The sequence below is a fragment of the Polyodon spathula genome, chromosome 7 (assembly GCF_017654505.1).
Source record: "Polyodon spathula isolate WHYD16114869_AA chromosome 7, ASM1765450v1, whole genome shotgun sequence".
Taxonomy (NCBI): Eukaryota; Metazoa; Chordata; class Actinopteri; order Acipenseriformes; family Polyodontidae; genus Polyodon; species Polyodon spathula.
The window spans coordinates 1,082,978-1,095,374 of NC_054540.1; the positions used below are offsets into that span (position 1 = coordinate 1,082,978).

General features: G+C 50.2%; 2 protein-coding genes across 8 annotated transcripts in view; both read left to right on the forward strand.

Moving 5' to 3' along the window:
• golgb1 (golgin B1) overlaps positions 1-10,999 on the forward strand; it is a 39,551-nt gene extending 28,552 nt beyond the window's left edge. For all 4 annotated transcript variants that reach the window (XM_041254057.1, XM_041254059.1, XM_041254061.1 and 1 more), the window contains exons 16-23: positions 1,921-2,099; positions 2,893-3,067; positions 3,380-3,529; positions 6,082-6,237; positions 6,759-6,856; positions 7,361-7,495; positions 7,799-7,889; positions 8,362-10,999. In XM_041254057.1, coding sequence (XP_041109991.1) covers positions 1,921-2,099; positions 2,893-3,067; positions 3,380-3,529; positions 6,082-6,237; positions 6,759-6,856; positions 7,361-7,495; positions 7,799-7,889; positions 8,362-8,502 — 1,125 coding nt within the window. In that variant the 3' untranslated portion in view covers positions 8,503-10,999. The remainder of the gene's footprint in view (positions 1-1,920; positions 2,100-2,892; positions 3,068-3,379; positions 3,530-6,081; positions 6,238-6,758; positions 6,857-7,360; positions 7,496-7,798; positions 7,890-8,361) is intronic.
• A 218-nt stretch (positions 11,000-11,217) lies between these two features.
• LOC121317963 (hematopoietic lineage cell-specific protein-like) overlaps positions 11,218-12,397 on the forward strand; it is a 39,337-nt gene continuing 38,157 nt past the window's right edge. For all 4 annotated transcript variants that reach the window (XM_041254062.1, XM_041254064.1, XM_041254063.1 and 1 more), the window contains exon 1: positions 11,218-11,343. The gene's annotated coding sequence lies outside the window, so the exon portion shown is untranslated. The remainder of the gene's footprint in view (positions 11,344-12,397) is intronic.

The window sequence follows — 12,397 nt, forward strand, 5'->3', positions numbered from 1 at the left end:
TATTGCAGCGTGGCTCTGGTGATACCCAGAGGAAGAAGCTGTGGTTCTGTGAGTCGTGCTGAGCTTGTGTGTTGCAGCGTGGCTCTGGTGATACCCAGAGGAAGAGGCTGTGGTTCTGTGAGTCGTGCTGAGCTTGTGTGTTGCAGCGTGGCTCTGGTGATACCCAGAGGAAGAGGCTGTGGTTCTGTGAGTCGTGCTGAGCTTGTGTGTTGCAGCGTGGCTCTGGTGATACCCAGAGGAAGAGGCTGTGGTTCTGTGAGTCGTGCTGAGCTTGTGTGTTGTAGCGTGGCTCTGGTGATACCCAGAGGATGAGGCTGTGGTTCTGTGAGTCGTGCTGAGCTTGTGTGTTGCAGCGTGGCTCTGGTGATACCCAGAGGAAGAGGCTGTGGTTCTGTGAGTCGTGCTGAGCTTGTGTGTTGCAGCGTGGCTCTGGTGATACCCAGAGGAAGAGGCTGTGGTTCTGTGAGTCGTGCTGAGCTTGTGTGTTGCAGCGTGGCTCTGGTGATACCCAGAGGAAGAGGCTGTGGTTCTGTGAGTCGTGCTGAGCTTGTGTGTTGCAGCGTGGCTCTGGTGATACCCAGAGGAAGAGGCTGTGGTTCTGTGAGTCGTGCTGAGCTTGTGTGTTGCAGCGTGGCTCTGGTGATACCCAGAGGAAGAGGCTGTGGTTCTGTGAGTCGTGAGCTGAGCTTGTGTGTTGGTTCTGTGAGCGTGGCTCTGGTGATACCCAGAGGAAGAGGCTGTGGTTCTGTGAGTCGTGCTGAGCTTGTGTGTTGCAGCGTGGCTCTGGTGATACCCAGAGGAAGAGGCTGTGGTTCTGTGAGTCGTGCTGAGCTTGTGTGTTGTAGCGTGGCTCTGGTGATACCCAGAGGAAGAGGCTGTGGTTCTGTGAGTCGTGCTGAGCTTGTGTGTTGCAGCGTGGCTCTGGTGATACCCAGAGGAAGAGGCTGTGGTTCTGTGAGTCGTGCTGAGCTTGTGTGTTGTAGCGTGGCTCTGGTGATACCCAGAGGAAGAGGCTGTGGTTCTGTGAGTCGTGCTGATATCCAGAGGAAGAGGCTGTGGTTCTGTGAGTCGTGCTGAGCTTGTGTGTTGCAGCGTGGCTCTGGTGATACCCAGAGGAAGAGGCTGTGGTTCTGTGAGTCGTGCTGAGCTTGTGTGTTGCAGCGTGGCTCTGGTGATACCCAGAGGAAGAGGCTGTGGTTCTGTGAGTCGTGCTGAGCTTGTGTGTTGCAGCGTGGCTCTGGTGATACCCAGAGGAAGAGGCTGTGGTTCTGTGAGTCGTGCTGAGCTTGTGTGTTGCAGCGTGGCTCTGGTGATACCCAGAGGAAGAGGCTGTGGTTCTGTGAGTCGTGCTGAGCTTGTGTGTTGCAGCGTGGCTCTGGTGATACCCAGAGGAAGAGGCTGTGGTTCTGTGAGTCGTGCTGAGCTTGTGTGTTGCAGCGTGGCTCTGGTGATACCCAGAGGAAGAGGCTGTGGTTCTGTGAGTCGTGCTGAGCTTGTGTGTTGCAGCGTGGTGCTGCTACATTTAGACACACTAAAAGAAACTTTATTGATGTTCCGACTGGAAGTGTTTCTCTGTGTTATTGAAGACTTGGAGAAAGACTGCCAGTCAAAACTTTACCATCCGGTTGCTTTTAGCATTTCGAAGTTCTGCGCATCACAAGCGGCAGGGATGGAAATAAGACTCTTGTTGCATAGCAGTTTCATCCATTCCAGGTTTTAATATAAACATGATTAGCAACAGTGTATGCATTAAGTAACAATCTCAGGTGTGTCTTATTAAACTTGTAGTAAAAGTAGGAATGGATGAAAGCGCTATGCAGTGGGAGCCTGATTTCCATCCCTGTGTGTGGCATGCATGGGGTGATGCTGTGTGGCAGGTCTGTTTGCCCCCCTCACCCCTCTCACCCCCTCTTTGCCCAGCTGCAGGAGCTGAAGAAGCTGCAGGATCAGTATGTGCAGATGGGTGAGAAGACTGGAGAGCTGGGCCGGCTGCGGGAGGAGCTGGCAGAGGAGCGGAGGAGAGGGCAGGAGTTCCGGGAGCGCCAGGAGCAGCTCCAGAGCCAGGCACAGGAACAGGAACAGCAGCTCCACTCACTCCGGTCAGTGATGCTCTTTGATCCAGTGAGAAGTGTCAGTGGACAGGCCGGCACAGTTCTTAATAAAGCAGCAGCGTGTTCTAGAGTCATTGTTTCATGGTTATCACGAGTTACATGATTTCTGTGAAATGTACCCATTGCTGTGTAATATGTATCCCCATTCCTGAAATAATAGTGTAAATATGCAGATTTCTTTTTTAGCAAAAAAGTACAGCAGATGTTCGCTTTACTGCACACAATCTATCACGTTTAGGAAGCCAGCAGCTGGTTTAGTTTGAATCCAGTAAATGATTGAACACATTGCATTGAGCTGCAGGATTTCTTCACAGTAAATGATTGAACACATTGCATTGAGCTGCAGGATTTCTTCACAGTAAATGATTGAACACATTGCATTGAGCTGCAGGATTCCTTTAAAATCTGTTCAACAAAAAAACATCCAAGATCAGAAATATGTCTGGTGATATTATTATTATTATTATTATTATTATTATTATTATTATTATTATTATTATTATTGTGTTAGATAAAAGGTGGACATATTGCTCAATTCAGTATATGAGAACATGTGTTGTGTAATAACTAATGAACAATAGTCCATTTTGAATCTGACAAGGCAGTTTTTTCTGCTGTAGTAAATGACATGTTTAGTGGTGAAATATCTGGTTTTAGACGGTGAACACTGTGAAATAAGCCAGTTTTCAGCATGACACTGTAAAGGCAGCGCAACCTGCTGGAGGAGCGCTTGGTAAGCAGCAGTGCTCCTGAGTGAGTGCCGCTGTGCTGTCCCCCCCAGGCTGGAGCAGGGAGGCTGGCAGGCCCAGGCTCAGCGTCTGAAGGAGCAGTACCTCAACGCCCTGGCTGACAAGGACCAGCAGCTGGAGGACATGAGGAGGCTGCTGCAGGAGAGCAGGGGGGCGCTCACCGTGACCGGAGCCAGGCTCATCCAGGAGGAGCAGTATCAGAGAGAGGTACCACACAGGGCCCGCACAGATGTGTCTGGGAGACCGATTGACTGCTGCCTTGTTCTGTGTGTCTCTCCAGTGAAGACGTCCTCTTTTTCTCCCTTCTTTTAAAGAGCTTTTCATCAGTGCTTGCTGTTTTTACTTTCTTCTCTGTTTACTAACCCGATGCACTTATCATGCATCCAGCTTTTTCATGTAAACAAACTAGTCTCTCAAATATGGAAAATGGAAATAAAAAAATGCCACTGTTTCTTTTTACAGTTTGAGTGTTAAAGGAAATAGTACCAACAACTTTTATTTTTATTGTTTTTTTCACAGGCTTCCTCCAGGCCAGCCCTCTCCAGCGAGGCCCCAGCCAAGGAGTTGCAGGTCCTTCGGACGGAGAGTGAGCAGCTGAAAAGCCAGCTTGAGGACAGCCTGAAGCAGCTCCACCAGAAAGAGCACCGCATTCAACAGCTCAGTAACAAGGTAGAGCCTGTGTGCCACTCTCAAACACAGAGCTCCCACTCGCGTTCTCTCTCACCTCTAACACAGAGCTCCCACTCGCGCTCTCTCTCCCCTCAAACACAGAGCTCCCACTCGCGCACTCTCTCTCCCCTCAAACACAGAGCTCCCACTCGCGCACTCTCTCTCCCCTCAAACACAGAGCTCCCACTCGCGCACTCTCTCTCCCCTCAAACACAGAGCTCCCACTCGCGCACTCTCTCTCCCCTCAAACACAGAGCTCCCACTCGCGCTCTCTCACCTCGAACACAGAGCTCCCACTCGCGCTCTCTCTCACCTCGAACACAGAGCTCCCACTCGCGCTCTCTCCCCTCGAACACAGAGCTCCCTCTCGCGCTCTCTCACCTCGAACACAGAGCTCCCTCTCGCGCTCTCTCTCACCTCGAACACAGAGCTCCCTCTCGCGCGCTCTCTCACCTCGAACACAGAGCTCCCTCTCGCGCTCTCTCACCTCGAACACAGAGCTCCCTCTCGCGCTCTCTCACCTCGAACACAGAGCTCCCTCTCGCGCTCTCTCTCACCTCGAACACAGAGCTCCCTCTCGCGCTCTCTCTCACCTCGAACACAGAGCTCCCTCTCGCGCTCTCTCACCTCGAACACAGAGCTCCCTCTCGCGCTCTCTCACCTCGAACACAGAGCTCCCTCTCGCGCTCTCTCACCTCGAACACAGAGCTCCCTCTCGCGCTCTCTCTCACCTCGAACACAGAGCTCCCTCTCGCGCTCTCTCACCTCGAACACAGAGCTCCCTCTCGCGCTCTCTCTCACCTCGAACACAGAGCTCCCTCTCGCGCTCTCTCTCACCTCGAACACAGAGCTCCCTCTCGCGCTCTCTCTCACCTCGAACACAGAGCTCCCTCTCGCGCTCTCTCTCTCCCCTCAAACACAGAGCTCCCTCTCGCGCTCTCTCACCTCGAACACAGAGCTCCCTCTCGCGCTCTCTCACCTCGAACACAGAGCTCCCTCTCGCGCTCTCTCACCTCGAACACAGAGCTCCCTCTCGCGCTCTCTCTCACCTCGAACACAGAGCTCCCTCTCTCACCTCGAACACAGAGCTCCCTCTCTCACCTCGAACACAGAGCTCCCTCTCGCACTCTCTCACCTTGAACAGAGCTCCCTCTCAATCTCTCTCTCCCTTTGAACACAGAGCTCTCTCTCTTCCCTCAAAAACAGAACTCCCTCTCGCACTCTCTCTCTCCCCATGAACACAGAACTCCCTCTCACTCTCACTGCCCTCAAACACAGAGCACCCTCTCACTCTCTCTGCCCTCAAACACAGAGCTCCCTCTTGCGCTCTCTCACCTCGAACACAGAGCTCCCTCTCACTCTCTCTGCCCTCAAACACAGAGCTCCCTCTCGCGCTCTCTCACCTCGAACACAGAGCTCCCACTCGCACTCTCTCACCTCGAACACATAACTCCCTCTCGCGCTCTCTCTCTCCCCATGAACACAGAACTCCCTGTCACTCTCACTGCCCTCAAACACAGAGCACCCTCTCACTCTCTCTGCCCTCAAACACAGAGCACCCACTCACTCTCTCTGCCCTCAAACACAGAGCACCCTCTCACTCTCTCTGCCCTCAAACACAGAGCTCCCACTCACTCTCTCTGCCCTCAAACACAGAGCTCCCTCTCACTCTCTCTGCCCTCAAAAACAGAACTCCCTCTCGCGCTCTCTCACCTCGAACACAGAGCTCCCACTCGCGCTCTCTCACCTCGAACAGAGCTCCCTCTCGATCTCTCTCTCTCCCCTTGAACACAGAGCTCTCTCTCTCTCCCCTCAAAAACAGAACTCCCTCTCGCGCTCTCTCACCTCGAACACAGAGCTCCCACTCGCGCTCTCTCACCTCGAACAGAGACAGAGCTCCCTCTCTCTCTCTCTCTCCCCTTGAACACAGAGCTCTCTTGCGCTCTCTCCCCTCAAAAACAGAACTCCCTCTCGCGCTCTCTCACCTCGAACACAGAGCTCCCACTCGCGCTCTCTCACCTCGAACAGAGCTCCCTCTCGATCTCTCTCTCTCCCCTTGAACACAGAGCTCTCTCTCTCTCCCCTCAAAAACAGAACTCCCTCTTGCGCTCTCTCTCTCCCCATGAACACAGAACTCCCTCTCACTCTCTCTGCCCTCAAACACAGAGCACCCTCTCACTCTCCCCTCGAACACAAAGCTACCTCTCTCTCCCCTCACACACATAGCTCCCTCTTGCTCTCTCTCCTCACACACAGAGCTCCTCTCACACTCTCCCCTCAAACACAGCTGTCTCGCTCTCTCACTCTCACCCCTCGAACACAGAGCTCCCACTCGCGCACTCTCTCTCCCCTCAAACACAGAGCTCTCTCTCCCCTCAAACACAGAGCTCCCTCTCTCTCCCCTCACACAGAACTCCCTCTCGCTCTCTCTGCCCCCTCAAATACAGAGCTCCCTCTCTATATATAAAATGAATAGTGAAATGCATAGAAACAGACGCATGTATTCTCCTCTTTCTCATTATTAACCTCCTCGCCCCCTCTCCCTGGCTCAGCTCTCACAGCTGTTTGAAGAGAAGACCTCTCTCTCTGCCCAGCTGTGTGGGAGCAGCCAGAGCCTTCGGGACTGCCAGCTGAGACTTAGTGAGGTGCAGAGCCGCTGCAGCGCCCTTCAGAGCCAGCTGCAGGAACTGCAGGACGACAAGAGCAAGGTTAGTCATGCACTGAGCCATGTGCAGAGAAATGCACTTGACTTTAAACTCCCACTAGCCCTGCTCCCAGTCCTGAGTTTCAGAACTTCCCATGTTCAGGCATTTTTTCGAAATGACAAGGTGTCAGGAGTTTGAACTGTCAGGTCGTAGTCTGAATTAACTGATCTCGACTTCTCATCCCAGTATGAATAAGCGTGTAGGTTTACTAACGGGAGATACTCCTGCAGCTACAAGGGGGGGAATGGGTTATTTAACACCTGATCATTTAAATAGTAGCGTAGTTCTAAAACCTTGCGGAGCGTATTTACACAGCATTATCTTTGATTGGAAAAGGGAGCTTAACTGGGTTAAAAGCCTTGATCTCTTGTGAACAGTCCTGGAGAAGCTCTCACTGAGGAAGGAGTCATTCCTGCCGCCGATGATATTCGGCTTCTGATCTCTCCCTCTCTCTCTCCCTCCCTCTCTCGCTCTCCCTCTCTCTCCCTCTCTCGCTCCCTCTTTCCCTCTCTCTCCCTCCCCAGAACTCCTCTGAGATGGACACAGCCCCTGGGGCCCCGCAGGAGAAGAGCCCGGCCGAGCGTGAGGTCTACCAGACTGACATGGAGGAGCTGCAGCACAGGTAGGAGGCAGTGTGGACTGGAGCTGCACACAGGTGCTAGCAGCAAGGCTGGGAGGGAGGCAGTGTGGTCTAGTGGTTAGAGCTGGGGCTGGGAGGGATGCTATTTGGTGCAGTGGAGAGAGTAGAGGGGCTGGGAGGTAGGCAGTGTGGTGTAGTGGTGAGAGCGGAGGGGCTGGGAGGTAGGCAGTGTGGTGTAGTGGAGAGAGCGGAGGGGCTGGGAGGTAGGCAGTGTGGTGTAGTGGTGAGAGCGGAGGGGCTGGGAGGGAGGCAGTGTGGTGTAGTGGTGAGAGCGGAGGGGCTGGGAGGGAGACAGTGTGGTGCAGTGGAGAGAGCGGAGGGGCTGGGAGGGAGGCAGTGTGGTCTAGTGGAGAGAGCAGAGGGGCTGGGAGGGAGACAGTGTGGTCTACACGTTAGAGTAGAGGGGCTGGGAGGGAGGCAGGCAGGCAGTGTGTTTTGCGTTTTCATCCCCTCTCCTGGTAACTGCAGTCCCTCGTCTCTCTGCAGGCTGGGGGCAGTGGAAGCTCAGTGGGGCCGCGCCCGGCAGGAGCTGCTCCAGTTGGAGGGGAGGCTGTTGGAGGAGCAGGACAGGCGCCTGGCTGCAGAGGAGGCCCTGTCCACAGCCAAGGAGAAATTGAAACGGTGCGTCTCAAACACAGTGAGGGAGCAGAATGGGATAGTAGCTTCACCGAGTAAAACAGGCTGTAATATGGAAGCAAATCCAACAAGCAAACTAATATATGAAGCCAGCTGCGTGAGCGATGATGGTGGGTTAGGGGTCCATTACGTCCGGGAGATACAGCGATTGGGTTGATGTGTTCCTGGACAGTGGCTCCTCTCTCATCATCACCTCTAGCACAGGAATGAACGCTGCTGCAGCTGTACAGTGCTTAAACATTATCCCAGTGTGGGTCCTCCCTGACTGAGCTGTCTGTCTGTCCGCAGCTTTGAGACGAGCGAGTGGTGTTCTGGGCAGGACCAGGACCCCCATGAACATGCCCTTCTCATCGAGCCTGACGAAATGTCGCTTTCCAGGGTAATCAATCATTCAATTATTATTGATATTAAACACGTTTAACCTGGATACAGCAGTTACGAAGTCATTTTCCGTGGAATTTTTAGAGCTATTTTACATTAATAATGATCTCTGCCTTGCACTTCAAAAACTGTAACCTGAGGATCGCTTTTGACTTGCTTTTTCTTGAAGTGTTTTGAGGCTTGTTTTGAATTTACACAGTGGTCCAGTCTGTAAGCAGAGGGGATGCAATTTTGTGTGGATGGGTCTATCCTGATACACACAGATCGGATCATCAGAAAGTCTTGGGCCTTTCAGTAGCCTGATACTTATCGTCCAATATATTGCAGAATTGAATTATGAGCTAGTGTCTCTTTGCGAAAGTGATCTCGGCAGTGTAATGAATTTGAGCATTCGTTTCACCCTTGTGTTCAGTGCGCTCTGTGGACGGTGTTAAAGTCTCCCTTTGTTTCCTCTCTGTCTCTCCACACAGACTCGCAGCGCTGGCGGTCTGGGAGTGAAGCGGTTCCTGCGCTCGCTCTTCTGCTCACGGCGCCGCACCCCCCTGCTGGCCACGCTGTACCTGCTCACTGTGCACGCCCTGCTGCTGCTCTGCCTGTCCGGACTCCTCTGAGTCACAGAGACAGGGGGCGGGGCTTCAGCAGGATCCAGCACACACAAACAGGGGGCGGGGCTTCAACAGGACTCCCGCACATAGACAGGGGGCGGGGCTTCAACAGGACTCCAGCACATACAGACAGGGGGCGGGGCTTCAGCAGGACTCCAGCACACACAGACAGGGGGCGGGGCTTCAGCAGGACTCCAGCACACACAGACAGGGGGCGGGGCTTCAACAGGACTCCAGCACACACAGACAGGGGGCGGGGCTTCAACAGGACTCCAGCACACACAGACAGGGGGCGGGGCTTCAACAGGACTCCAGCACAGGCACAGCACAGGAGAAACAGCGGGGTAACTGTGCCAGGTCTAAATCAAGGGAAGGATGGCTGTTTCACTTTGTAAAGCTTGAAAAGGGAATGTTATAGTAATGTATGAATGAACCATCAGCACCGAGTCATGGTGTTGTCAAACTGCTGTTCCTAGAGAAGAGATGAATACATTCATAAATAAATAAATAGATAAATAACTACGATTCTGGACGAGTTTCACTGCAGCGCTGGAGACGAGAACGTCCTAACTGTACGCAGCAGACCAAAAAATAAATAAACAAACAAATAAAGCACAAAATCGGGAACGCAGTCATATTGAGACAGTATCAATTCATGTTAAAGGTGTGAGTGATAAGGGCAGCGCAATTACTGTTTTACATTTGTAAAATGAACCCAGTCTTGAGTGTCAGACTCTTCATGTAAAGTCATGTTGCTCGGAGATGTAATTACAGTGTAACGTGAGTGTTTGTAGTTTTGTTGTAAGTGTGTCGGTTCAGTGTTCTTGTCTGAAGCACACGTTCAGAAAGTCTCCCAGCAGGTTTCAGGTTATGATCTCCGCCTCGCCTGCTGCTGTATGTTTCATAAACCAGTAAAATACTGACACGCCCCTTAGAGTCTGGAGGTGCACACAAACACTGTGCAGCCTCATCATGAACATGGCTGATAGAGTCAGCCCTCCTGCAGGAAGTGTGCAAGTGATTATACATCCACACCTACCCTAGACTTTATTCCAGGACCTCCCAGTGCCTGTCTGGGTTCTGTAGCTGCTGAGCTCACTGGGAATGCTGGAAGGCTGGACCCCAGTCTCCAGGCTGCTGTACCATGTGCTGTCTGTCAAGGATGGGGTGGGCTGCATTCTTCACTACGAGAGGCTCAGAGAGTTGTGCTGGTGCATGGGGTCGGGTTGTGAGTTAGTCCAGGGCTCCAGCAGAAAGAGCTCATGTGTGGGTTTCTGTTTTCAGATCAGTCTTTCTTTAGAGCGGCTCTTTCACGGGGGTGAAGGGACGGGGTCTCGGGATTTGTTTTATTATTTTGTTTAATCTCTTTCTTCCTACTGCTGAAGGAATCTGGGAAATGTTGATGTTCCTGTAATATTTAATTGTGTGAAAGGAAATGTCTTCATTTCATCACATCTACACCATTCCGGGAGATGGTTAGACTTATTATTCTTAAAATTGTCGGATTATTTTTTTGTGTAAACTTGAAGATTTATTTGAAGTAATGTGTGCTGCCCGAAGTGATGCAGCACAGTGCAGTCCTCCAGGCTCCCACGATGCCGTGCTGTCAGCCTGATTGGTTCCTTGTGATGGCCACAGCTCCAGCCATGTCGTCTCATACCAAGCTGTGCACATCAGGAATCATATCCATGGTTTTCAAGTGCACTGTCTGGATCCCTGCTGCCACTCGGCTCACCTGGAGTCCTTTACTGGGAATCTTTTAATGAAGTAGATTTAGTACCTTGCGATGACAGAGGTCACATATACATATAGAAGTGCCATTGCTCTGTAATTTGGTACTTACGTTGACCATGATTTGTGTATTATACCTTTATTTCCACAATGTATAACTACCCAGTCTTTGTTTCCACAATGTGTAACTACCCTGTCTTTGATTCCACAATGTGTAACTACCCTGTCTTTGATTCCACAATGTGTAACTACCCTGTCTTTGATTCCACAATGTGTAACTACCCAGTCTTTGTTTCCACAATGTGTAACTACCCTGTCTTTGATTCCACAATGTGTAACTACCCTGTCTTTGATTCCACAATGTGTAACTACCCTGTCTTTGTTTCCACAATGTGTAACTACCCTGTCTTTGTTTCCACAATGTGTAACTACCCTGTCTTTGTTTCCACAATGTGTAACTACCCTGTCTTTGTTTCCACAATGTGTAACTACCCTGTCTTTGTTTCCACAATGTGTAACTACCCTGTCTTTGTTTCCACAATGTGTAACTACCCTGTCTTTGTTTCCACAATGTGTAACTACCCTGTCTTTGTTTCCACAATGTGTAACTACCCTGTCTTTGTTTCCACAATGTATAACTACCCTGTCTTTGATTCCACAATGTATAACTACCCTGTCTTTGTTTCCACAATGTATAACTACCCTGTCGTCGCATTCTGGGGATTGGCTGCTGTTACTTTATTTTTAAATAAAAATGACTATTTATGGGCTATTTTGTGTGTGCATGTCTCCAGTCTTTTCTCACTTTTCACCTCACTGTTGAACACATACTGTACATGCACCCCAGGGTGTAATGCTGCTGGCAAAGCTGTGAGCTGCGCAGCTTGTTCTGTCAGTGAAATCAATGTGCCCTAGAGATAAGAGAAGTCCCCAGTTATATGGGCTCAGCGCCAGCGTGCTCGTACCCCAAGCTTCGGGGACGTGCGGCGCTTCCCATTGCCTTGTGTGGCGCAGCCCGGTCTCTGACAGGTGGATCGAAGTGTGCAAAAACTTCAGCCACATTCCACTCGGCGCAGCAGATCCTGAGTTTCGTGCAAACGATCCGTCGACACAACGGTAAGGGCTTTTATTTCACAGTATTTCTTTTGTCAGAGATTTTGTTTTTTATATAAAAGTAAAGAAAAAAATAAGAGTTTAATATTCAGGAAGTTGCACAAAACCTTACAGTCGTGTATATAATTCACTGTAACAGTAATTTTAACAGGAATGTGTTTTTCAGTTGTCGGACTGCTCAATGCATTTGTTTTAATTAATAATGTAATAATAATTTAAATAATAATTTAATAATGTGTGAAATTAATAATTCATTCGACGATTGTTATACTTATGAAAGAAACGTGATGGCAAAAAAGGCTGAAAGCAATAATAACTTTGCTAAAATCTTTTTTTAACTCATTGAATTAAAATCGTTTTTTAACTCGCTAAATACTACACGCTGGGCGGTAGGGTTGTTTTTAGTTTTGATTGAGGAAGTGACTAAACTGGTAAGCGCAGAGTTATTTTACCGACAGTCAAGTGGCTACATTTTTAGTAAATATCCCAACTGTTTTAAATATAATACATCTCCCCGCATTGTGTTGTTAATCCGTGTGATATTTTTGATGAATTCAATTGTGTGTGATCGTGAAACCGCTATATGCTTGCCTGGTAAACAATCGACCAACAAGGACAGCACGCAGCATCACAGCGACTCTGTCAACTGCACTGAAACCAGCGTATGCAAACTGGAGCTATTGCTCAGGCATTTCTAACTGTGGAAACGATTTGTCGTTATCTAGAACTAGTCTTCAAATCTAGACAGGAAGCGAGATGGTCAGATATCTGCAAGCGGCAAGTGTAAGAGAATGACGCCCACGGGCCGTGCAGGAGTTTGCAAACATGAATTAGTGCTAGTGCGGGTGAAATCTCTAATGCAGTAGTCAAACGTTCCTAATATGTAGTGACCACTACATTGCTTTAAATCACAAACGCTACAAATATTAGAAGACTGATGAGCTTAGTGCAATTTGCACTTTTTTTTGTCAAGGAAAATACAACCGGTTCAAAACGAAACAGCAAGATCAGCGAGGAAGGGTTTATTTCATGTGCAAGATCAGCGAGGAAGGGTTTA